Source organism: Platalea leucorodia, assembly GCF_965183815.1.
Source record: "Platalea leucorodia genome assembly, chromosome: 4".
In the NCBI taxonomy this organism is placed as follows: Eukaryota; Metazoa; Chordata; class Aves; order Pelecaniformes; family Threskiornithidae; genus Platalea; species Platalea leucorodia.
Genome location: NC_138826.1, coordinates 93,539,466 through 93,566,121, shown reverse-complemented (window position 1 = coordinate 93,566,121; position 26,656 = coordinate 93,539,466). Strand labels below are relative to the sequence as shown.

The window sequence follows — 26,656 nt, the reverse complement described above, 5'->3', positions numbered from 1 at the left end:
CCAAAACACAGGCCTGTTGGCAGTGAAGCCTCAATGCTAGAGAAGCAAAGCTCAATACTACAGAAAGTGACATTTTTAAATGGCTGTCAGTGGATGATCACATGGGAAGCAGTTGATCAGAAGCAGCAATGACAGCATACCTCTCTACATAATTGAGTTTCAGACAGCACAAACTCATTCACCAGTTGTAAAACAGACCCTGCACGCTCCATGGCAAACTTAAACTCTTCTGCAAGGCCCCTGGGCTGCCTGCAGCATCTAACAAACTGAGTAAGGAGGGCAAGTTTTGGGGTAGCCTATGGTGCATAAAAAAACCCATAAAGCTGTAAGAAGAATGACCGTAAGTCGCACACAGCAGCACAGTTCTTGTTTTGATACTTTATTAATTTGTTTCATGCAATCCACAATTTGGCAAAAGTCTTTGTAGGGAAGCCAAGGGTTATATTCACTGCAAAGGGAACAGAACGTACTCTTGATACCTACAAAAGCTTATGAGGGACAGCTCAGGAATTAAAGATTAATGAAAATTAAGTAAATATACTTGAAGGTAATACTCACTTCAAAACTAAATTAATTTCTTGAGATGTCCATTAATTTGTTTCATACTTTGTGTAGACTTCAGAAAGCATAAAGAATTCAGTGTTTAAATTAGTTCTTTTTACAGCTTCATTTTCATACACTAATAGTAGAAACTTGCTAAGAAACATTAGTTTCTATGGATTTTGCAATTTATTTATCACATTACACAAAGTCTTGATTCTAACTCTCTGCATAACGTCATTATTTCCCATGCGTTTACTGCACTAAAATATTTGTTTAATGTATTCTTAAACTAATTACACAAAAATAAGACAGGAATAAGACAAGTATGTAACAGCACAAAATCCTCTATCACTTTCTACTTTGTTAGCAGAACCAAAAACATATCACTGTCTATTAAATGTAAACTTATCATTTGATAACCTTAGAGCAGTAACTCTGCAAGCACCTCACTAGCCTTTAGGAGGCTAAAGCAGAGCACAGGCTATTAATCACCTCCTCTGACCTCCCTTATAAACACACAATTATTTGCCTGAACATGAAAAAAAAAGAAAAATCTAGTTTTGGTTTTTGGATGTCCATTGATCAAATTATCACTGAAGAAAAAGAAAACCAATGGTATCAATTGTATAGAAGGTACCATATATTTAAAAGAAAACAACGTGCGTGGTAAAGAACTTCCAAAGGAGTTTTAGGTGACTGTCACTATTTGAGGTACCTACTCTAACAGTCTCCCCAATAATTTTGTTAGAAAGTGACTTCACAGTGGTTAACCAGCAGTTACTCAGCCACATGTGGCTGTGTCAGACTAACTACGTCTTCAAACCTATTACAATAGCCAGGAAAACAAGCCAGATATTAAAAATTTGTAATGACGCGTAACATCTGTGATGATTTTCAATGGGGAAGAAATCACCCTGCAATAATAAAAATTCCGACTACAAATGGAACATGGGAATCCTGACAGAATTAAAAGGCAAGCTATTTTTGTGGCACTTTCAAAGTCTACTTGTGAAACACAAGCCTCTTTTTAGCATTCCTTACGACTTGTAAAATTTTAGCAGACAAGCTTCACAAGCTTTGGACTTGGACCAAACACAAGGCATTTCAGCTCACTGAATCGTCATTTAAAAATATTTTAATCACGCAAAAGGACTGCATAATGCCAGCCTAAATCATAATGGTATTTGTAGATTCACTAAAAAAGCTGCAGCAGCTACAGGGAAGATTCAGGCAGTACAGTTACACAACCATCATTAATATTTATATGCCTCCTTACAACTGTGGAAGCAACTGTCAACTGCTACTCTGATGCAAAACTGTACACTTTAGGTATGACCAAGAGACAGGGTGGGGTGTGTGAAAATTAAAAAAAAGCTTATGTGACCATCTTTCAGGCACAATTTAGCAAGAAGCACAAGATCCAGTTTCCTTTTTTTTGTATGTGCCCGTTTTCAGTATTTGCTTCATTTTCCTCCTGTTCTGCACCTTTGCAGAAAATCCCAGTGCCCCATGTCCTCCATCATCTGCCTCTTCCTTCATCTCTCACACTACCTGTAAGAGAAGGCCTTGCTCCTGTCTCCTTTATATGTATTTGCCATGCATCTGTAACAGTATTCAGGTTAGGTTTCTCCTTGCTTTTGTCCTTACCTTTTTTTTGTGCATGTCTGTCTTTTCCTCAGTTGCTATATAAAAACTGAACAGGGAAGGAACACTCAACAGAATGTGACCAAAATCCCCAGGGGACATCTTCACATCCAACATCCCCTAGTTTCACTAGGAAATTCAAAGACTCTGTGTCTTACTTCCTGCATGCTTCTTTTCAGTAGGAAGTTTTTAAGTCAAACTTGAAGATGACTTAAAACTTTAGCGTCAACATACCACAATGTTTTAAGATTCAATCTTGATGACTGTCTTCCACTTATCCACAGTATAAGTAATATATTACATTAAACATCTGAACTTTAGTTCAGGTGTGGCAAGAACATATGGAAACATAAAAAACCTGTAAGAATTTATTTGCCGTGTCTTGTTAGCTTGATAATTTCACATTTCAAAAATCGCACCTTTAAGAGAAGAAGTGGAATGCTTATATAAAAGGTATCAAAGTTCTAATCAAGACAACAAATGAGAAAATTCTGTTCTAAATATAAATTTTAAAACAAAAATATATGAAAATTTCCTTTTCTTTTGCTGTCAAGACTCAAATTCAAAATCTCCTGCCTCTCCCAAAAGACAGCATAAGGGATTTAGTTCCATGTTCTGCCTTAGGAGTTGACAACGTTATCAGTATTTGTACATCAGTTGCTGATATTATCAACAGCAATTACTCACATGTTCTAAATAGTCTAATGTTGAAAAATAATTTGGAACTTATTTAAATATTCTTCATCTTTCTGATGAGAGAAAAAATGTTTTTTCTGACAGTTCTGGGGTGGCTGGTTCATCTTCTATATTTTAATTTCAGAATAAACCAGCTGGCTTCAAAATAGTACCAAACCACATCAAAACAGATTTTTTTTTCTTCTGTTAACTGTAACTATATACTCCACTTTGATTTCCAAGAATCATATTTTAACAATACTCCACATGAGCTATAAATAAAACTTACAAAAAAAAAGTTTACCAAAGTTTTCCAAAGGCCTGATATTTGTTGGAAGAATTGTCCCTGCTACTGTAGTAGAAGTGAGAAGAAAGGTCTCAGCTTCAGCTCCATAAGACATTAAAGGAATTCTGGAAAAGTAAAAGCATTAATATTGGTTGTTTTAGCTGTTTGTAGCAAGTTTTGGAAACAATGGACAAAACCAAAACATTAGGCAACCATGACACTTTCAACCTCATCACAGTTGGACAGAAAGGCAAAGCTGACAGAGAACAAAACTTTCCTTCTCTTATTTAATTGCAGGCTTATATTATTGCCTAATCTAGTAAAACAGCTTGAACAAGGCATGTTATGTTAAAGCAATACATATTTGGCTTTCTCCAAAGCCAAACATAGATCTGTAACAAACGGTCTACTCCAAATTAGTAGGCTATACTGCTGGAAATAAAGTTCTGAACACTGACTTAATACTTCAGCAGAAGAATAGCCTTTTCTGCAGAAAAATGAGAAACAGTCTACACAACAGTTTAGTAAAGGCTTTTTTTTTTTTAAACAAACAAAATAAATATGTACTTCTTCATGCTCCCTCAGCAAACCTTGGGTGAAAACAGACTTCAGTTATAGATCTACAATTTTTAAGTTATCACTAATTAGAATGAAGCTTTCCACAAGGAAAAGTACATGTAAAAAAATTTGAATTCATTATTTAAATCCTAGGTACAACTTTTACTTCCTCTTTTGTCTTTAGCCTTTGTTTTATGCCAAAGAGAGTAGAGAGATATGTAGTGAAATTAAGATCATAGACAGAACCAATTTCTTACTGTGTTATTTTAAAATCAGTTATTTTTATGCTTCTGCTTTATATTCATGAAAACATCCTTAGGGTAGGTTTTAACACACATCTGCTCTCTGACAAAAAAAATTATTCTACGTTCTCTGTTTCACCTGATAGAGCGCCTCTTAACACTTTCTAAATGCATTTGTTTATAAACATCTAGAGAAAGAAGTGTTAGAACCAACCCATGAAAGGGGGGATGAGGAAGGGGAGGGAAATCAGAATCAGATTGGTGTTAAAGCAAACATAGTCTGATTTCTAATGACAGAAATAATTTAAAAAGCACATTGTACACAAGTTTCCAAACAGAAAATATATTTAAACTTGCATTTCTGTGAAAAAGACGCACAAGACAGTGAAGTTATGCTTACCATGAATATCAAAAAAGCATTAAGAAATACAGAAAAGAATCTATTGACATAAAAATAGCATGCAGCAAATACACAAAAATTTAACGAGTTACATGCAAACACTATGATCAAACTATATTCTGTCTGAAGAGCAATATGAATTAATCAAATCCCAAACCTGAAGTACTATATTAAGATCTTTTGCACTACAAATACAAACCACATACCTTTCAACTCTAGCAAGCACAGATGAACAGGACAATTCCAGTTCTTGTCTCTTCTGTCTGATTGCTGCATTGACTTCTGTGAATTCTGTACTGAAATACAAATTTCATACAAAGAGTTCCAAAAAGTAGCTTTGTACTATGAAAATTTTGTATTTCAATAATTGCGTCTGTCGATGACTTTTTTTTTTAAATTTAACTGTATTAGAACTTTCAACAGTCATGATGAAACTATGCATGATTATTGGTTAGAGGGAAAAAGTAGTAAACATTAACAGAAGTCCTAAATAAATGAGGCAGATAGAATGGAAAACAGGAGATGAAATGTGTCTTCTGGGAAGTTGAAAGATGGAGAAACTTTGCATCCTTGACAAATTAATACTGTTGCAGGCATAGCAAAAAGTTTCTTTCATTTACAGACTGGTGAAAACATACAGACACAGTAATTTTTTGATTCGGCCACATTATCCAAACAATGTTCCTCTAGACTGTTCTTTTTGTTCCATCTTCTCAACAAAAAAATACTTTTTACACCCTTTCTTAAGTATTAGGCTCATTAAGAAACATTGCTTCATGTATGTTTAAAGTATTCCTCTTGGAGTCAAGGAACAACAACAAAGATTGTTTCTGATACAAACCGGGATATTTACTGATCACTGTTTTGCCAGTTGCTGTTGTAATAACAGGACTAACCCTTTCCTATCCAAAGCTTCAATTCAGCAAGGAGTTTAAATATGAGCTAAAAATAAAACTTAACTCCCATAAAATCAATTAGATTAAAAGCACACACTTAAGTATTTTAATGCTGAACACACGACAGAAATTGGCGTGTGCCCTTAACACTACTCGTTTTAAAATGTTTGTGTTTACCCTTTAACTGCTCTTCATCAATGAATATAAAAACAGCCAATCTTCAAAATATTTCAAGGCAGTATATAGAAGCAGAAGGAACTACAGCATCTACAATACAGTACCCCATCAGTTTACATTAAGCACTAGTATATACTAACCAGTCATTTCTACAGCTAAAAAAGGATTCTTCATTGCTACCACCGGCCGGAAGCGTACTGAAGAAATTAGTTCTGAAGCACTCATTCCAGCAGGTCTGTCTTCTGGGCTACAAAAAAAATTTATGAATTAGAGACATCCGAAATAAAATAATTAACATTTAATACACGAAGATGCACTGAAATTAAATCATGTCAGCAAGACTTTAGCTCACAAAAAGCAGGCACCATAGTAGCTCCATAGTTATACGCCAAGATTTGCAGTTACAGCAAACAAATTTTCTTTATTCAGTCTCCAAATTTTCAACACCCGCTCTCTGCAGATAAACTTGGTATTTTATATAGGCTTTCCATGGTAAAATCTTTAATGCTCCATACAGAAATTATCAATAAATGAGCCTGATCTATACTATTTCACAATTCCCATTTCTGCTACCTAATGACCCACAGTAAGTACAGCGTTAGCACCTTCAGACCGACCCCTTCACAGCAGTTCACTGAATGTTTGGTTTCAAAGTAACAAGAAAATCTAACGTAAGTAGTAGTAGTAAAGGGATTCTCCTTTGCCTTCAGGTAGGATTACAAAATGGAAGATTGACTGGCGCGTCTGTTTACTGGGCCCTCACATGAAGGCACAATACTCAGAATCCACTTCATATTTCAACAAATACCAGCCTCTATTTCAATTGCTAACACCACCTAGCCACCCCACTGTATGCTAGCGCATTGCTTTCGCGTTGCGTGCAGTACACCCTGTTGCTATTGCTGTGTACTGGGCTGGCGGCAGGGGAAAAAAAGCCAAAAAATAATCCTCCAAGCGCTCCTCCCGGACTACCAGACTGACACACTTACCTACACTGACCTGTTTTTGCCATTTATGTCTTTTCACCGAAAGGGTTAATGCCACATAGAATCTGACTAAAACATTCCTGTTCATTCCCCATGACTGGTATTTTAAAATGGCAACTCAGAGGGTCTTCCCATCATTTTCTTTCAGAATATATTTACTCTGATGAAAAACAAGCTTTGTAATAGGATTTATATAAATGTATGTCTCAAGTATGCAGTCATTATCCACATGCTCCGTTGAACTCTGGCAGAGAGCGCCAGTTTTGATGGGAACATGACCTATTTCATCAGTGTGCAAACTGCAAGTTTCTCCTCAAAAGCTGTTGGTTTTAAATTTTGTTTTAAAAATACTATCATTTTGAACATTAACATTTCTCCCTCCATCTAAAAAAGCTATCCAGATGTTCCACAAATATCATTATTGAAGTGGTTGTTAGTAAATAGTGCTTTCTTTTAAATTATTTTAAATTTTGAGTGTTTATTGGCTAATTGAGCCCTGTACCTCCTCCTCAAGGTTTTTAATGGCTCTACTTTTGCTTATGCACCTTTTGTGCAACAGGTACCATTTGAGACATTAACGCTATTAAATAGTGCACAATAAATCACTGAAATTAGATATGAAAGCATTCACCAACCTTGAAGTCAAATTAGAGTTTGGCTTACCATTAAGCTTTATCCTTCCAGTTCAAAACCTCTTCAATTTAATGAAAGGTACCTTTAACTTTACTTGGTAACGGAACCAAAATTTCTAAATAACTGACTTAGAAGGGGAAGGCTGGAGCAAAAGATATCGCTGAGAGCTACGGTGTATAAGCACCAAATAAAAGTGACAACTCGGGCCACCAGCTACTGAAAATACACAATGCAGCACGTGATGCAGCATGATACTACATGAAGCAAGGCAGCAGGCAAAACAGGAACCTGAAGACAGTTTTCCCTCCAAATTTTTAAACTTCACGTGAGACAGAATGATGGAGAATGACGACACTGACACTTCAGAATGAAATTTATGGCCTAAAACTGTTTCATGCAAACGCATTTACACGTACAACTATGAGTAAGGAAGCACTGATCACAAACTTGTGTCCCAGAGACATGAAGTATTTTTGAAAGGAGGGAAGGCAGAAATCAAACAGAGCCTTTATAACTCCTTATAAGTTCTGCATATTATAAACCTGTGCTATAGGCTAAAATTTATGAACTAAACAAGAAACCTGGAAACACAAACATTCTTGGGAGTAATCTCTCATTAAAAAAAACAACTTGATGCCAACTATAACATCCATGGTTTATTCATGTAACAAGTTCCTTGGTTGATTACAACTATGTATTTTCATGGAAATAATGAAAACCTTCACATCCTTCACATAATGGTACTTGGCTAACAGCTTGTAGCTGATACCATCTTCTTTTGGTGAAGATGAAAACAGAGTAGTTACAGTATCTTATAATGTAACATCCTAATCTAAATGAAAATATTTACCACCACAAAACTAAAGTTTAATCTGAGAGAGAAGCTCATATAAACCTAGCACTATATTCTAATTACTTCCTTCAAGACAAAAAGAGAGACAAAAATAACTATGTTTGGATCATATTAAAATTAACAAATAGAACAAGTTAACCTTAAAAATAAGCAGAAACGTAGTTTTAAAAATGCTTTCATGAAAAAAAACGTTTACAAATGTTTCATTATCAGAACCAACCTTGTTTATCTTCCCAGACAAAGCTTTCTTGTTTCGGTTGTCATACAAAATATTACCTGTATGGAATAAGAAAAAAAACTTTGATCTTAACTTTAGCCTATTAGTTTTTAATTGTTTGTCAATGCAATGAGAGGTTAATGAAAAATGTATTTACAATGTTTACATACAAACTGAGTAAAATTAAAATGCATGCACCTTCACTATAGGTTTTCATATATCAAGCAGTTTTCACCTCTTCAGGTATTTGCTTAGTTTCATAAATTATGAACACACTTACCAAACAATATCTATTAAACAAGCCTCTCAAAATGGCAGCCCCAAAATATAGCTAAGTGCTTCTTGTGTCTGAACTCTCACCAAAAAACTTCCTGTGAATAGAAGCTAGCCATCAGCTGTGCACCGACTGTCTGATGCAGAAAATGACTTTAGGCTGAAACCAAATCCATTTCACTTGTGACTGAAATTGAAGAGGCAGTCTTTCCAGTAAAATAAGAACAGTAGTTTCACATACTGCAATTTTGTTCTCTTAAGTTCCATGCTTCTATTCCTTGGTATTTGGTTTTCAAATGTAAGTAATTAAAAAAAAAAAAAAATTGGCTCATCAAGAAAAGAAATTCTAAAAGTTCCTTAATAAAAAACAGCAATTCTAGCAAATAGAGGACAAATACCAACTTACTGTATTTTTTCTTCACAACTTTGCTTAATTTTACTGTTAACGGCCCTCTGTCTGGACATACACCTCTTCTGCAAGATTAACGAAAGATATCACAAAAGTTATTTCTGGGCATATTTAAGCTAACAGTATATACACCCAAACAAAATCAGCTCCTATTTTAAGGAATTTTTATTTCGTGCACATAAACCAAGTTCTGATTGCTGTTAAAACCTCAACTTTCATCACGTGTATCATCTTCCATATATTAAAAGCCACAGCGCTTCACAAAGCTTACAGATGGAAAAAAAGAAAATCCATTTACACAACACAAAAGTTAATATCCTGTATTAAATCTGAATGCTTAATTTTGCTTGATTTCATGGCAACAAGTGAAAGATGTTATAACCTGCTTGCATAAATACTTTGAAGAATATCAGTCAGTGGTGATTCAGAATGATGAGGTGCAAAGATCAATCTTGTTTATTTTCTAAGAGCCAAAAAAGGTAATTTACTTCTAGTTATCTTTTCTGTAGCGAGGTCTGCTTCAAATTCAATCTCAAGAACTCTGTATATATCATACATTCCATTAAACACTGACTTCAGATTATCACTATTTAGTGAAATTTGTCTGTGTAATCCTGAGCTTCCCCTTATGCAATCCAGCAAATGTGACAAGATAAATCTTCTCAAAACAGGAACGCTAATGTCCCTCTCAAACTCACTAGAATAAAATGAGTTTTTGACTACAACATTTTATAGTAAAAGAGGAACATTACCAATGTTTATGATAACATTCAAGAAAGCAGATGTCTGTTTAGATAACCAGAGAAGAAGATTTATATTGTTAAAATATGATCTAGCCATAAAATCTTAATTCAAATTAGTAAGAAATTTGTCAGAATTGCTTGAAAAATGCAAATTTCACAGAGCTCAATGCAAGAAATACGTTGCTCCTTACTTCCTACCTGCTATTGTAAATATTCAAGTGGGAATTACATCAGTGATAAAAGTAAAGCTGAACTACCACTGATGGAAAATAGTTTATTTTAAAATAAATGTAATTTTAAAAAATTTTCCAGGGTGTATATTTTAAAATAGTTGAATTTATATTTTGAATATTCCAATTAGAATGCTTGAAATTAAGTGGATGACCAACCTCACAAAACTTCTCATCTTCACATGGCTATATTTTCCCTTATTGCAGGCACAGTTTTCCTCTTCTTCCTTCCTCCTTAGTTGTTTCTTAACCTGAACCTGTATTGAAAAATGAAGTCAATCCAGTCTAGAATCTCAACACACATGGGCTTTAAATACGTTAAAAGACTCTTAAGGTCTACAGAGACAATAACCTCAAACAGAAGGACTCGAAACCATTTCAAATCATTACTTCTTTAATCTCACAGTTTGCAGATTTGGAATTTTTTTTTCATTTCTTTTTCATGAAATGGAAGAAAAACCCACCTTGACATGTATATTGGCTATGCCAGAGATGCATACTAATTCCACAAGACGAAAAATCCCTGAATACTCAGACTGCCATGGCAAGCATCTCAAAGCTACGCACTTTCTTCCATTGAGAATCTGGAAGCTAAGGTTTTTAAACTAAGTTGGTTGATCTGAATACACAAGGTTCAGCTTGAGAAAATGCTGAATTATCACTCAATTTCAAATGTTTCCTCATAATTAAAAAGCACCCCATTTTCCTCTAGAGTAAAATAACTTACAGATTTTATAACACTTTTTTTCCCACATCTTCAAAATTTTAAGAAAGCAATATGATTTTTATTACACACTATGAAGTTACTTCAACAGCTACACTGAAATTGTTCGCATTAGATATCCTGTATTTCTTCATTCTAGAATTTTGGCTTCATATGCAACTCCTTAAGCTGCCAATGTCCTGATAGTGCCCCTGCTAATGTTGACCACAACGTCAGCACTTCTCGGTACATATTCCACCTACCCCTACTGCTCCAGCGGCTCTTTTTCAGAGCAGGACCCTTGTTCTCTGCCCAGCTGTTTACACTGCAGTTCTATGAACAAAGATCCTTTCAAACTATATTTTGATACAGCCTTTACACTCTTCTATGCGAAAACAGTTTATCTTGTTTCAGCTGCTTCCTTGATTCTTTAGAAATAAAGAAGATAAAATATGCTAGCATGGTTTTTGATGAGAACAAGTATCTGTGGCTGTCAGTCTCGTTCCTTTGCAGTTGACCACCTGGGCCTCAAGAAATGGGCAGTGGGAGCCTGTTCTCTAAACATAGCAAAATGCAAACCCAACAGCTTAGCGATTATTTATAACCATAATTTCACCACAGAATTTCAAAACTGTATACAGAATTATCAGCATCTTTCTATGTCCGTTTTAGACATCAACTATCAGAATCAAGTTTTATTTTCCTACTTGATAAACTACTCTCCACAGCGGTATTGAGGTGAAAGCTGAAAAAATTCAGAAATTTACATTGAACAAGACTTAGCCTTCATGTGTTTTTGACTGTGAATTGGAGGCTGTGAACATACAAGATTCACCTCAGCTAAAGAAAAAAAGGCAAGATTGCATGCTAATTGATATAGCACTTGTTTACAAAACCTAGTTAAAAAACACTTTGAGACCAATTACTATACTTCTATCCTTGGATATATCAGGAATGCTCAAAGATACTATAAAGTAGCAATAGCAGCTTTGTGATTATTATTACTGTAAACACTTGCTTTGAAAAAATAATTAAGAATAATTCCTAGCTTCAAATATGCAATAGAAACATTAAAGCAATAATTATTTCATTAGGAAAGCTTATTTAACACAGATGTATGAATAAAAGGCTGCAGCATAACTTGGGTATTCCTGCAACTGAAGTTATTTAAGAGAATAAGTCTGGAACTTACCTTTATCTGCTTTTCTAATGCATCAAGCCTGCATACTGCTTGAAATGGTCTGCGATCAATAGGACATGAAGCCTGTGTCTGAAAAATTATTTTCCTCATTACAAAATTTGTAATAAGTTAAGAGAAGTCTCAGTTTTCTATACTTTTATTTGCTAGTATAGTAGCTTACAGAAAACCACAAAATTACAACTTGTTCACATTAGGAATGTATTTGCACACATTATCCATACACTCAGTATTTTCTTTCATATAAGTAGATCGCTCCTTAGGGGAAAATCTAAAGGAAACAAGAACGTAACTCAGAAGTTATGTTGAAAAAAGGAAAAGCATTTTACATCAAGTTAGCTACATTTTTAAATCCCTGTTAGGTAACTGTGATTTTATACCAATACACAAACGTCTTTTTTATTTCTTATTGGTTTAATGTTTTATTTCTTAATGTTCTTTTCAAAAGAAAGCGTGTTGGGTCATGTCGCCCCCAGAACATAAAACTGGGAAGACCAACAGCCAACAAGGTAACACCTTCCCTTATCTTGCATATCTATTTGACATCTCTTTTTTTGCAGTCAGCAGAGAGAACAGATTCCCACATTTAAGACAAAGTTTTACAAACCACTTTGCCAGTGAACAGAAGAAGGTTATTTTACCCTACAGTTTCATGGAAATAGAGATTAATTGTTTTTTCCCCAATCACCTAAACGCCCTCTTATTGAGGCTGCACTACATCAGATAACATGCACACATGAGAGAGAACAATAAAGCATATTAACCATGGAATAGGGAAGCTTCAACTGAAGTTCCACCCAACTGGATCATGTAATGAATCAACTTTTAGAGAAATCCATATTCATTTCTGCTGCTAGAGAACTGTTTATTCATTTTAATTCCATATGTGTGTGGCGGGGGGGGGGGTTGGTAGGTTTTCTTTGTTTGTGTTTTGGTTTTTTGCCATCGTTCCCCCACTCCCCCCAAACCCATTGGCCTTCACAGGCTCACTTCAGAACTCTTCTAAAACAAAGAAAAACACCCCACACCCAGCCTCCAGCCCTAATTCATCCACTGAACAAGGACCAGTAGATGAATTGTATGCCCTTAAGAGGCATGCAATTTCTTCCCTTAAGAGAACTAGCAGGGTATTACACTTTTTATTTATGCAAGCAAGATGCAGTATTAGAATTGCATAAGCAGCTATGAGAAACTTGCATATGAACTCTGCCCTGAAATTCAGTGAACTTCGTTCTTGTCTTTTCATTGGGGCTTTTCATTTTCCAGTTCGTTCTGTTCTTTTCTCAATTTCAAAGAGTGCTCAGATTCTTTTTCACCTACACAGCCCCCAAACCTTGAGCATTCAGGCGGCTTCTGATTTCAATTGAAGTAGACAGAACAAAGTTAGACTGATTAATAAAAACACCAAACAAAACCAAAACACCCCAGGGGTAGTTTCATGAACAAGTTGTTGAACAAGAATGTAAGTCAAAGCCATTACCTCTCCTTTTGGTGCTCTGGTGTTTTATCCTAACTAAAAACTTCCCCCTGTTGGGGGATACCATTGTTCCCTGCAGTGTCATGGCCTTGGTTAACAAAAGCAGATTGGGCAATCAAGCCAGTTCCCTAAGGACTCGGATCACGAAGACAGGTTTTGTCCTGCAGTCGACGTAAAGCTAACCCACAGTAACATAGCAGTGTATTGTTCAGTTGGGATATTTGATAGTATGCAATGCACTGTAACTGTTGAATCAGCTGCAAACTTCAAGGTAAATACTTTGATTCTTAGATATACCAGACCGTCAAAGAGAGGTAGGAGGAAGTTAATTTTCTTAGTCATTTTCAGTCTCATTTCAGGATTTACCTTAGCTGAAAATTAAGTTTTTCCAAGAATACAATCTGTTTCTACATTAAATTTACACATGAATATGAAGTTACATTACCAAGTTTAAATCACAGTAAGTTATGTTTATTCATCGCAATGAAGTACCATAGAATACCAAGTGTTACTAGCAGCAATCCAAATGACAAGTGGTTTTGCTCCACTAGAAAAATGTTTACTGTTATATGTTCAGTTCTTCTGGACAAGTGTTTAACAATTACATACAGTTATACCAAGAAGTAGAAAAAGAGGAAAACATTCTGGAAGAATCAAAAGCTACCATTAGGTTCAGATATGTTCAGAAACAGCAGATGCTCTTTCCACTCTTACTCAGTTGCTTTTCACGGCCCTAGCATTATCTGACAGTTTGCAACAGATCTCGAGAAACTCTATTAAAGACAGGACAGTCCCATGTGCACCCCCATGCCCCCCAGCACAGTATGATTGTTGGGCAGCCCTGAGGAAAGCTAGAGGTTACTTCATCTACATAACACTTTTGTCTAAACATGCATCAGCTCTCATCTGCCTGCTAATATGTAAGAACAAGCCTTTTAAGTGGAAATGGAAGAAAAAAAAATTTCTCCTGTCCCTCTTCCCAACAGCAAGACTGAATTTGCACTGCTATAGAAAGGAGTGAGGGTAAAAAAAGTTGACTACGTTTTCTACATCTCTTTCATCTTCTTTTGAGAAGATGGTTCAGTAACCAAAGAAGGTGTTGAGTCTTCTTTCATTCAAGGCAAGTTAGCAATTCCTCTCTTCTGATGCTTCTGTTCAGGGAGCATCATAAGTAATAGTGAATGTACACTGTCCTTTTGGGGAAAAAAGAATATTTAAAACAAGAAAAAAGCCATTGAGATGGAATGAGTCCAAGCAGCAGCTATCACTTTTATTGTGCACAAGGGAGGAGGGGTGTGGGATGTGTCACAACCTTAGAAGAACCACAGCTTCATACAATATCTTCCTTTAATATAGCTGTTTAAAAATCAGAACATGTAGTATTTAATGTCATCATCAAAATCATTAGAACCTCACAGCTGGTATTTGTGAGTTGCTTTGCTTTTCTTCAAAAAAACACAGAATAGTAACTCAGCACACTTCAAAATGTCTTCGACTGTTTTACTCTCCAGACAAAACTACTCATAGTTCTTGTGTTAAAACTGGTAACTCTGCAGTGATTCATTCTTTCACCTACCCTGTGATATCTGGAGAATTCTCTTCATAAAGTATGCAAGTGTTCACAAAGTCTGAAACCCCTGAAAAACTATCCATGAGCACGTGTGCATTTGTTCCCAAGTTTTCCAAACACTCATTTCATAGTATTTTATTTGGTTTTGATGACCCTCTAGAAAAATCTTGCTTTAGCTACACAGGCATAACTTAATGTTCAATATTCCTGTAACTGCTACAGCACCACAAAACTGTGATCTCTAAACTCAAGGAGTAAGTGTCCCTTATTTTAACTGCATCACTTCAAACAGCACTTGAACAAAGTGAGGTAGACAAAAGGCTGAAGTAGTCACTATATTCCAGCTGGGAATTTTCAAGAAGCTATACAAATAGGTGAAGCTAACCTCAAAACATATTTGGCTGATAAAATAACTTTAGCAGATATCCCCACCTCATCAAGTTCCATGTTACAAGGTTTCATAACAAATAGTAACAAGATGGATAGAATTAAGAGTTGCTGCAGTAAATCCCTTCCCCTATAATTTTTTTTCTTCCAGTTGCCCATAATAAAGTCTGTTCTTCAACTACTGTATTGAAAAGCTGATCCAAAAAGAAACATGATCCTGCACTTATTGCTTCTTTATTAGAGAACCTGTTAAGCAACACAAACAAATAATACCAGATTCTCGTAACTAAATTCAGGCTTAAAGGTGAGGTTTAAATTGTAAAAGTAATGTCTGTATATTTCACTCCACCTAGTAATAATAGTACACTGAAAAGCCCACAATTCTGCCTCAACTTCAATGAAAAGGGAGACTGTAACAATATATGTAGTGAGAAACACCTCTCCACATTTTGATGAAAGAAAAGGAGGAAGACATCAGGAAATGCAGTATTTTCTAGAAGCATGTAAAAACACAGGATGACTTTTCAGACTACTTCAAATAAGCAAGTACATTTAAAATTTTTGTATGCTTTAGGAAAGCACTGTTTCTGACAAGAGATGTTAGTTTGTTTTTTTTTTTTAAAAACATCATTCATGGATAGTAAAAGATACAGAGTGCATAAAAACAGAGATTCTAGTCTCAACAGCTAATCAACAGACTACCTAGTTGCAATTCTAAACAGCGTTTTTTCTCTCTGCCTACATCACATGTTTGGCTAGTCCTTAACTTCCAATCCAAAATTGCCATAAAGTGTTGACAAGTTCTATTGGAACGGTGCCTGTCTTTAGGAAAGGATGAAATGATTCATTATTTGTAAGGATCTGTGAATTCTACGATAAGAAAGATACTGTATGTGTCACTGTACTTTCTTTGACACTGTATCACTGGAAGAGTTGAAGTCAAACTCCAAACCACTCACATAGACTTTTGCACTGCACTTTAACAACATTAACATTCATAAGTTGCTGCGTCAATGTACTTGATAAATCACAGAATCACAAAATGGTTAAGGTTGGAAGGGACCTCTGGAGGTCATCTTGTCCAACCGCCCTGCTTAAGTGGGGAAATATGCCAAGAACAACTGTATAATAAAGACAAACATGTAATTTGGAAGAAGGTATCTAAAGTCTGGATTTTCTGAAACAATTTTATTAATACAGTTTACCATGCAGCAGTTCTCAGATACGCTGTCTACGTATGCATTACCTTGGACATGCTTAAAAAAGGGGGTTTTATTGTTTTATTTTTAAGGTTTAGTGTTTCTTTGAACACATTGCATATTTGGTTTGTGAATGTTATCCTAATCCTGCCCACATTGCTCTGTACTGCAGAAAACTGTGGAGCTTGTTGTCACATGAGCTGATTCCTTCCTATATCCTTTAAGACAAAAGAAATCCAGATCAGAAAGAATACACATTAAGAATTCCAGTTACCATACAGGTAACTCTCTTTACCCTCAGAAGAATATACACGTGCAGTATATGCTACGTAATCGATGATCCAAACCGTACACTAGCACAAAGGAAATGACTATTCTAAGAACAGAACATCGCTAGAAACGTAATGCAAGACAGCTCTTTGTGCCAACTGCTTAGGTTTATGAAGTCAATGACTGATAGTGCACAGGGCCTACCTGAGTATGCCCCAGTGGTTTGGCCAATTTACAGCTGAACGTACTCCCCTTCCAAATCCATCAGATGAGGAAAAATGAATGAGGGAGAGCAGCTGCAGAGACTGAGAAATATAAGCATGGTAGGGGAGGGTCACTGAAATCAACACCTCTTACACAATCATTGTGATAATGCAGACAACAGACTGAATCTTTTCTGTAGCACTCTTCTCATGATGGTTCATAAGAGGAGTTAACAGAAGAGCAAGGACAGAAATCTCCAGTGTATTTATTAGCGCTCTGAAGAACAGAAGGGAAGTTAAAAAGCCTACAGTAAAGCACAGTAAATATTTATCTCCTCTAATTTAGGACTGTTTTCTTTGAATAGAATAAAAAAAAAAAAAAGTAGAGTTTTCCTCTAATGCATGCAGGCAAGATACTATTGCTGGTAAAGCAGTTGTCTTAGCTGAGGTGGCTTTGGCTACTTTGCATATCTGTTTGCCATAGATACCTAGTTAACCTCCTTCATATTAACTTTACTTAAATGCTTTCACAACTGATTATTATAAACTACAACATACATGCTTACCAACTGAAACACAAAATACAAGCATACCAGAAAAACAATGTTAAAAAAAATTAGTTTTGATCCAACTAGTTTTAATCTACTAGTGGTATTACAGACAAGAGAAACACATACTGTCATTACTTCCCTTGGTGTAACACAAGAGTACCAATGGTGTTTGAAGACTCTAGATAGAGTTTTTGGTGGTTTTTGTTGTTGGTTTCCCCTGCCCCCCTCCCCCCCCCTTTTTTTTTTCCTACACACAGAGCAATAGCCAAAGCTCCCTCTTTGCTACATGGGCAGATTAATATTATCCGGTACATGTTCTTTATACTGAAAGCAACCCTTCACTTGCACTATCCTTCAGCACTCCCATTGAAGGGTGCACCCAATAACCTCAGCTCCAGACTTAGTACCTTTTACTTTTTGTTATCTTCCAACATAGCCTCACTGAAATACGAAGTCTCAAGCTTGAAAGACTCCATTCGTAAATTACACAACGTTGGTTTACAGAAGTGGTTGACAGCTAGCACAGGATGAATGAATGACATTTATGTTACTCTTTGCATGCCTACTGAAAACAGTCCCCAACAGTCTGCCTGCCCAGTGCTGCCCAGCAGTTCTTGGGCGAGCACTGGTTAGCATGCCAAAGGCACACAAGATGACCGTGTAATAGTATAGGAGAGTTTAATGGTGTAGGCAACTGAATTCAGTGCACAGCGATGCTCTCAGATGCTGCAATTAACTACAGTAAACATAGCCAAAGAGAGCAGACCAATTTAAGGGACATTTAAAAAAAGGTTAATCTGAAGACTAGTTTCTTAGTGGGGATTCTGGTCTCCCCCTCATTTTTCTTTTAGGAGTTGGACACCTTTCCTCAAAGGGAAAGAAAATACAGCACTGAGTCAACTGAAATGCTACTTAATTCTGAAACTAAATACTCAGATTTAGCCACCAGGATCTAATATATTAGATGTTCTGTGGCAAATTTCCTATCCCTTTTTAGTCCTTCATGGAATGAACCAGAAGATAGTCACTTAAAAGCAATTTTTGTATATTGTTTTTAAGTGCACATATATCTAACTATATTATCTCTCTTCTTAAAAAGCGAGATCCTCGAAGTGTTAGGGCTGCTGCTTGCAGACAGAAAACCTGCTGGTACAGGACACTTAACTGCAGTTGCAATGTTGAAAATCTCCCATAGACAGAAGAGGGAGCAGAATGGTAAACAAACTCTTACCGTCTGCCTAAACTACCCTGGTTTTAATTAGAATCTACACAGTTATATATAAAAGCCATGAACTCTCAGAAGAACAATGATTATGCACAATTTGAAAACAACAGTTGAAAGAAGTAGTTGCTCCTGTTGTATTTTGAAGTCCAGATGCAACACAAAGATAGAGGAAATATCCAACTGCAACACAGACTGCTGGCAAAGCCTTTAAGTTTATGGAGCATAACTGTAGATACATAAAAGAGCACTTCAAGTAATGTGAACATTAGGCTTGCCTTTTTTTTTTTTTTTAAAGATTTTGCTCAATATTCTTATTCTCAATTTTGTTATTCTCCAGCGCTTAAACAGGAAAGCAGTGTTTTTAAAATCTATTTATTTAGACCCAATAAAAATACTTCATCTTTAAACAGAATCTGGTAGCACATTTCTTGAAGAGCAGATAATCTTTACATCTTCATTATTCAGAGTGACTTAAATTTGACTACTTGTCAATTATTTAGTTCTCATTAGTTATGATCAACCAAGAACTAGCAGAAAAAGCTAAACCTTATGCAACACTTCTCAAAAAAGAACAAAAACATTTACTTACTAAATATTAATAGTGGACACAAAACCCACATGGCTCAGCATGCTTCAAATGGCCATGTGCTTATAATATGTTTCTATCATTCCAAGCCATAAAACCTCATCTGCTTCTCACAGCTGAAGCCTCTGAACATCTGTCAGCCAGTTTTCAACACTTTTTTTTTTCCTTTACCTTTAATTAAAACTATAGATTAGGCAATGGAGTTTCATGAACTCAAGAGGTCCAACTGTCAAGTGTCCTCAGAGAAGGAAGGCTGGCTGGTTTTACCCATCAGATGTCACTAAAGGAAAGAAGCAGCAGAAGCCTTACATCACTTTAAAAACACCCCACCACCACCACCACTTTTATGGCATCACATCTACTTCTAAACTCTTAAGACCAGAAGTTGCTTTTATTCCATTTGGATAGTACTTTGTACCAAAAAAAAAAAAAAAATTGACATGACAAGAACAATGTCATGTAATTCATTTGCCTCTTTAAAACAAGAAAATTTCCCTTCCTCATTGGGCTTAAAAGCATCTGTTAGACAGTGTGAACAAACTCAAATCCAGCAGCAAGCCCTCCATCTACTCTACTGCTTCCCTGTGCATGTCACTATTTATTGCCTTTCAGCTGCCATTACAACAACCAGCTAAGGAAGTCAGGATAAAATTGTGGATGAGAATTTCCTGCTCCTTTATAAATAAAAGCACTGCAATTAATCATTCGCAGAACAGAAAATCTGGCAACAGAAGACTTAGTGTATTATCTGGTTTGCGAATCTAAAGCAAGTTTCATCTAATAACCTTTTTTTAATACTCTGAAGTACATACAAAATATTCAAAAAGAAGTGATTTATGCTACTGTCTGCCTTCAGTAATAAGTAACACAAATTAAGGTTAAAAATACAGGAAGTAAAAAAATACATAAATAAGTATATTGTATATACACATACATGCAAATGATACTAACCTTCTAAAAGATATACTGAGACCAAAATCATCATTTACTTCAAAAGAAAGTGATTGCAAAGAAACCAAGTAGTGGTCTCTCTTACAATGAGCAACCAATTCAAGTACACAGGAGCAGGACAAAAAGCAGTATCTCATTGAGCACCCCCCCCCCAATACAGTATAAAGCAATTCTAATTGTGTTTTTACATTGACAATTGAAAAAGTTACAGGAAAGGTAAAGGTACCAAAGCCTTAATGCAATGATTACGGGACATATGTGAGGAAAAAGGTACTAAATAGAACAAGATCATCAAGAATTTGTTCAACAAGTCATTTTTCTTTAAGGTTGCAGAACTATCTACAAAGTTATAGACACAGATCAAATAATGGCCATAATTAAGATGAAAATTTTTAATTCAGAATAGCACTAAACCTTTTAGCTGAAGTCTCTTTAGAGTTAGAAAACTAAGGTTTTATCAGACTTACTTTGTAGACTAACATGAAAACATATTGGTCCCAGCCCTAAGAGCTGACAGTATCACAAACAGCATAAGGGATAACAAAATAAGATTAAGCTAATGACACTGCAATATCACGACATGTACATAATACCGTCTGATCTTCCAAACAGCCACCACCATTTTTTTACTGATCCCCAATTTCTAGTAACCATTAGTAAGTCAGGATGTCTAGTGAAAGACAACACAAAGTACTTTATTTAGAAACTGGTATTTGAAACACATCTGTGCAAAGTCAGAATGCATAACTTATTTTCTTTAAAAAAAAAAATCTGTAAGTATTAGATGCAATAGATTTTACTGAAAAATAAACACACACCTTGGTTCTCAGCCTTACCTCAGCCCATTTAAGAATACAAGTCATGCAGAAGGTATGACTGCAGTTCTCAGGAAAACCAGTCTCTTGTTCTAGAAGGCAGTTCAGACAGATGGGGCATGTGTCACCGTCATATAATAATGTAGAACAGGAACAGCTTTCTTCATTTTCTTCACCTGGGATTATTAACATTGACACTCAGAATTTTTGACAGTTTTTGAAACAAAGACCTTCTAGATTTGAATAACAACGCAATAAGAAAAAGTTAAGGGTCGGGGTTTTTTTGTTTGTCTGGGTTTTTTTTGTTTGTTTTTGTTTTAAGTTTTCTGTAGTTAAAAGCACATTAATCAAGTTTTCAGGTCTACTGCAGTCAAGACACCGATCAGGAGTAGTTAAAAGAACCTATTTCAGGTGAAAAACACTACGCAACATATCTCATAGACTACTGTACCAATATTTGCCATTAAAACAAAGGAAAGTTAGCTCTAGAGCTATTTAAATAAGGAAAGCATCACACAGTGTTTCCTATTGGCCATGCAGTCATTTAGACATTGCTCTCCCAAGTTCTTTCTCCTGGATGTTTGCAGTCTCTCTCCAGGAAATAAATTAGACCAGCATATTCCATATTTGTTATCTTATATACACATAGTCTACCTTTATTTTAGTTTTCCAGTCTTAGAACTATTTTAATCTGAACATCCTCAAATATTTACCCAATCATGTACATTGAATAAAAAATGCTCCCAATTTTATTAAAGTTAGAAATTGTTTTCAGAATATCAAAATGCAAGAACTTTTGTTCAAGGAATTTTACTCTAAATTAATTCTTTTTCTGAATAACAATTGCTATCTCCATTTTTGTTCTGCTACTAGAAGTCAACAAGTAAAAAACAGAAGAGATAGGAAAGGATTTGGGGACCCCACAGGCCAAAGAAAAATATTATGCTCAGATAGTGGTTATGTTTACACAACTTCTTTCAAAACAAGCAGCATACTAATTGAGAGAGCAAATGTAAAATCTGACCTTCACAGCTTGAACCCAAGTAATAAACTTGAATATTTTCACACACACAGCCTTTACCTTCCATGCCTTCATGCTTCTGACCCTCCGTATCTTGAATACATTGCTTTCTGTTCTTCATCTTCTTACAAAGTGTAGTCTGGAAAACAGAAACAGTTTACACAGTTCATTTAGATTGCAACTTGAAAACAAAAATGACCACTATAGATTTAATGAGTGCTCTCCAGTGCTCTCCATTTCATTATACCTTTGTAGAGTCTGACAAGTGACATTAAGAGTTAGATACAGATCATTTCCAATCTGTTTGCAATTTATGAGCACCATTAATGCTGTCTAGCAACTGATACTTCGAACTTGAAAATTGTTTTTGTTCAACAAATGCAAAGTTTTTGCAGTGTTTTAAGACCACCAACGGTGCTTTTATTTTTAAAAGTAAAACGTACTACGAAGTTTCTATGCAAACCACCCCACGGTAACTAACAACTGCAAATTGCCCTTCACAAATGGTTGAAGCAACAAAATTAAACACACAAGCACCAGAAGAGTTAGTTGCTTAGCATCACCCTAGTAGTGGCCAGTGAGAAAAACAAAAGCAGCTTATATTTGTTTGTTTCTTGCTTCTGTCATACAATTAGAAATATTGACACTCAAAAAAATGGAGGGAAAGTTGTATCATCAAACAAGGAACGCACCACAAGCACAGGTGCAGTGGAATATCATGAATGGGGAAGATGCACCTTTTAACTCTTCTCTAAAGGAGAGGTATGAAATAAGAATAACATGGATAGAGAACACCCTTGTGATCCACATCATATAGGTTGGAAGAATTTGACCTTGCACAAAAACCAGCAAGTCTATGTTCTTTGGAGGCTTACCTACTACACGCAGAATGAAGCACGCTCAAAAAAGTATCTACACCAATGACTGAATCTCCTGCATTTCAAACTCCTGTAGCCACAGCAGAGATGGTAAAGGCACCTAAAGCTCCAAGCCAATAGCCCTAGAGGGATCAGCAGTTTTCTTCAGAACCATATAAAGCTTTTCAAATTATTTGAAAGGACAAATTAAAACTTTGCAAAAGATTGAAGAAATCCGAAATTACCGAGATTTGCTACTTAAGCATTCAAACCTGAAGCAAACCGACCAAGGTTTCAAATCCTTTACTCTTCAATGCCTTTGCTAGAAAAAGCAGCAGGACAGAGCCGAGAATGCCACAATCGCACTCCTCAACTAAACTTCCTCCTATTTCACTTACAAACTACACTGGTTTCCCTTTACCACCTGGATATCCAGGAGGGGGAGAGACAGAATTTGCCTCCCAAAACTTATCTTCTGATCGAGTCTTTATTGCTTGATCTCAGCAGCAGAAAGTGTTTTAATGATAATTTCTTTTTACTGAGAAAAGAAACGCTCCCGCGGATACCTGTCACATAACACACTTCTCGCTTTCTTAGGCAATCCAAGAAAGCAGGACTCTGATCTGTGAGTCTCGAACACAGACAGTTCATTAAAGAAATGGTCAAAACTGTGAAACTAATTAGAAATCTGTAATTAGAATGCTAAACAGCTTCAATGTTCCCATTAGAAACTACTTTTTAATCCCCCCAAAGGAACATGCGAATCAAGTCAACTGAGGGGGAAGGGAAGGAAACAAAAAACCTAGCTATAAGGGAATTTTCCCCCTACACTGCTATCCTATTTTGATACAAAAATGACTTAAAAGATATCATTAGGATAAATGCCATCAACTGTAGAGCAGTTATAGCACTAATATTAATACAGACTGTGTTGCAGTGAATGCCATAAGCTGTATACAAGTTCTGTCAGTAGAACAACCGCTGACCAGACCACTGCCTATTATTCTTTGCAGGCTGGGCAAGATGAAACCCAACAAACCCCAAACTGCTACTTCAAAATTTAATGCCTTAAACAACCAAAATCTGCATCAAATTAGGACAGATAAGACCACCAAAAACACATTTGAACTTAAAATATGAGATCGAGGTCTGTTGTTTTCACTCTGATTTGCAAGAGGACTTTTAAGTGGCTTTGGTCCCAAAAAGTTTAAATCATGTGGTGGTGTGTGGTATACATGCTTTTATATATAAAATGTAAGAACATTCTTTTTGTTCTACATCTTAACAAAACCTCAGCAATGCTTTACCAAAGCAGAAAAATCCATAAGCTATGGTCAAACCTCTCAGCCCTGAAAGCCCCAGGACACATCACAGCTGAGACCATTTAAAGACAAGATCAAGAATTCTGCACTCTGCATCTATCCACAGAAAAGCTTTTAAATAGACACAGTCTCGATATTGTAACTTAAGCAGTAGCCGTAGAGTTCATGCTTATTATAACAGAGGTCTTGAGATCACTGCAGAAATAGAACCCATAGAAGCTCTTTAGATTTGTTTTTCCCCAGAAAAAGTAACCTTTTCTCCATTGTACTCTTTCGAGACAGACATCCCAGAAATTCTTGCACAGTTACAATAATTAGAAAAACAGAGATCCTAAAATTTTGACAGCATATCAGTAAATCCAAGATGCATGGCAACTGAAAACATTTATGCAGTGTTACGTTGTTCTTCTCAGAAACGTATTATTTAAACAGATACTGAGTGCTGCTAATGCATTTCACAGATCACCTTGCACAGCACACCTTTTTTGCCAGTTTGACACTGCATTTCACAGAACACAGCGGAGAAATTTAATATAAATATTTATATTGCAGTAGTAAAGTAAAAGACATAATCAAAATTTACATACTATTTAACAAATTAACATTGGAAAGACTGTTTTCTCCACTACTTTAAAAGGGGTATCACAGGCATTGGAACAGCAGAAGAGTTAACACTAAAGACTGCCGTTAAATTTATAAAATTAAAACAGTTAGGAAAAGAGAACATAGTGGTTTAGGAGCAGCAGACAGCACAGAAAACAGAACTCTTATTTGTCCCAAAATGTGACATATTCCTTAGACTTCTTTTGAACTTCAAGAAGATTTGGAAGTATTTCTCAGACTTTGTCGTTCCAGCTGCATGCCACACAAGTAATTGTAGTCTTGGCTGGGGGGGAGACAGTGAAAGACACAAGATCAATTTTTTGGTCATTCTCTCAGTTACCAAATTGTGTGAGTTCACATGAAGATCATATTATGTCCATATCCATGGCTAATCATGTCCGATCGGGCTAATATGTATTTGAAGAATGCTAATATCCAAAGAGTACTTCTACCAGATTCCACTGACTCATGACCAACACGTTTTAGTCATGATCATTCAGTTGCTGATGTGAACTACTAGAAAATACCCAAGACCCACACATGCAAGGCACTTGGCAAGACAGCAACAAGCACTATACTATGTTAGTGCTGACAAAAACAAGATCACCCTCCCTCAACTCTATAGGTAAAATACTTTCTAAGAATGCCTAAAGACAGCATAGCATTACAGCCAAGATGGTACTTTTCTGGTGCTTTTAAGTTTTCAACAGAATTACTTTGTAAAAGAAATACCTTATTTAATTTCATATTTGAAATAAAGCCAAGAATAGTCCAGTATATTAAATGGAAAATTGTGAACAAAGACATTACCACAAGCACACACCACCACTCCGTCCCCCCATTATTTTTACAGGAGCTAAACATTTAAGTTTCTAGGTTAAGGGAATTCCTGTTCTTGTCTTCATGGAAGGCAGATGCCAAATACATCTGCCAACAAAAGTGCTTAAATAGAGTTAACTGTAGAACATGGGAACAGATTTGTCACTGTCTCTCTGAGGAACGTAACTTCATGATGTACTTTTATCAATCTGCTTTATGGAGTTGTTTAAGTGCTATGTACACACTAAACAATTTTCCGTATCACAAAAATAAAAGTGTGATTTACCTTTTACATTAACACAAACTACTTCATACAATTCATAACCTAAAAATACAGATGTATTGCAAAACTAATTCACTGTGCATGCAGAAAGAAAGACTTGGTCTGTTCAAAGTCATGCAATTGAATTCCTTACTGAACTAAAAGCTTTTACATTAAAATTTTAAAATTAAACAGGCATGGAAAAATCATTGGATGAAAATTTATAGTAGCCTAATTATAAGTGACACATGAAATTAGCACATGCCTCCTTTTTGCCTAACTACAAGACAAAGTCTTTACAAGCATTCTTTATGCCCTATAAATAAAATGCAACAGCTAAACACACTCTTCCTCCAGTACAGTAATGGTCTAGAGACCTATCTACACAGAAGTACACTTGTTCAGTTGGAAAGGGGGGTGGAAATCAAGAACACAGGCAACAAGATCTCCAGTAAGCAAGTGCAAAATGATGTCCAAGACTGGCTTTTTCTTGTTCCCTTAACAGACTTAACTTAGGAAACATTTGTAATTAACCTTTCAACTTCTTAGGTACATGTTGCATCAATACTCATAGCAGCGACTTATTTTGATTTTTCTATTAAAAACATCTTTTCTTTTAAAAAGGATTTGTGGCACTCTTAGTTGTGTTTTGATTTCTTTAATAACTTAAGAAACAATCAGTTTCAAATATGAAACAAGTCAGCCATACGTTCAGCATACAGAGTTTATTTGCTTAATAAAACAACGACACCCTTTACTCCTATCAAAATTTTGGGCAGCAATAAGTAGGACTCTATTTTGCCCTATGCATTTTGATGGTCTTTAAGAAACCTCAGCAGGAGGTTTACGATTCTCCCTCAGCAAGCATGTTT

General features: G+C 35.8%; 1 protein-coding gene across 2 annotated transcripts in view; it reads right to left on the bottom strand.

Annotated features, from left to right (window-relative positions):
- Positions 1 to 26,656, bottom strand: part of SCAF11 (SR-related CTD associated factor 11) — a 49,852-nt gene that overhangs the window by 11,781 nt on the left and 11,415 nt on the right. For both annotated transcript variants that reach the window (XM_082310789.1, XM_082310790.1), the window contains exons 4-12: positions 21,982 to 22,060; positions 20,922 to 21,076; positions 11,661 to 11,738; positions 9,925 to 10,022; positions 8,790 to 8,857; positions 8,114 to 8,169; positions 5,562 to 5,668; positions 4,555 to 4,644; positions 3,167 to 3,273 (exon numbers count right to left, since the gene is read on the bottom strand). In XM_082310789.1, the coding sequence (XP_082166915.1) occupies positions 3,167 to 3,273; positions 4,555 to 4,644; positions 5,562 to 5,668; positions 8,114 to 8,169; positions 8,790 to 8,857; positions 9,925 to 10,022; positions 11,661 to 11,738; positions 20,922 to 21,076; positions 21,982 to 22,060 (838 nt within the window). The remainder of the gene's footprint in view (positions 1 to 3,166; positions 3,274 to 4,554; positions 4,645 to 5,561; positions 5,669 to 8,113; positions 8,170 to 8,789; positions 8,858 to 9,924; positions 10,023 to 11,660; positions 11,739 to 20,921; positions 21,077 to 21,981; positions 22,061 to 26,656) is intronic.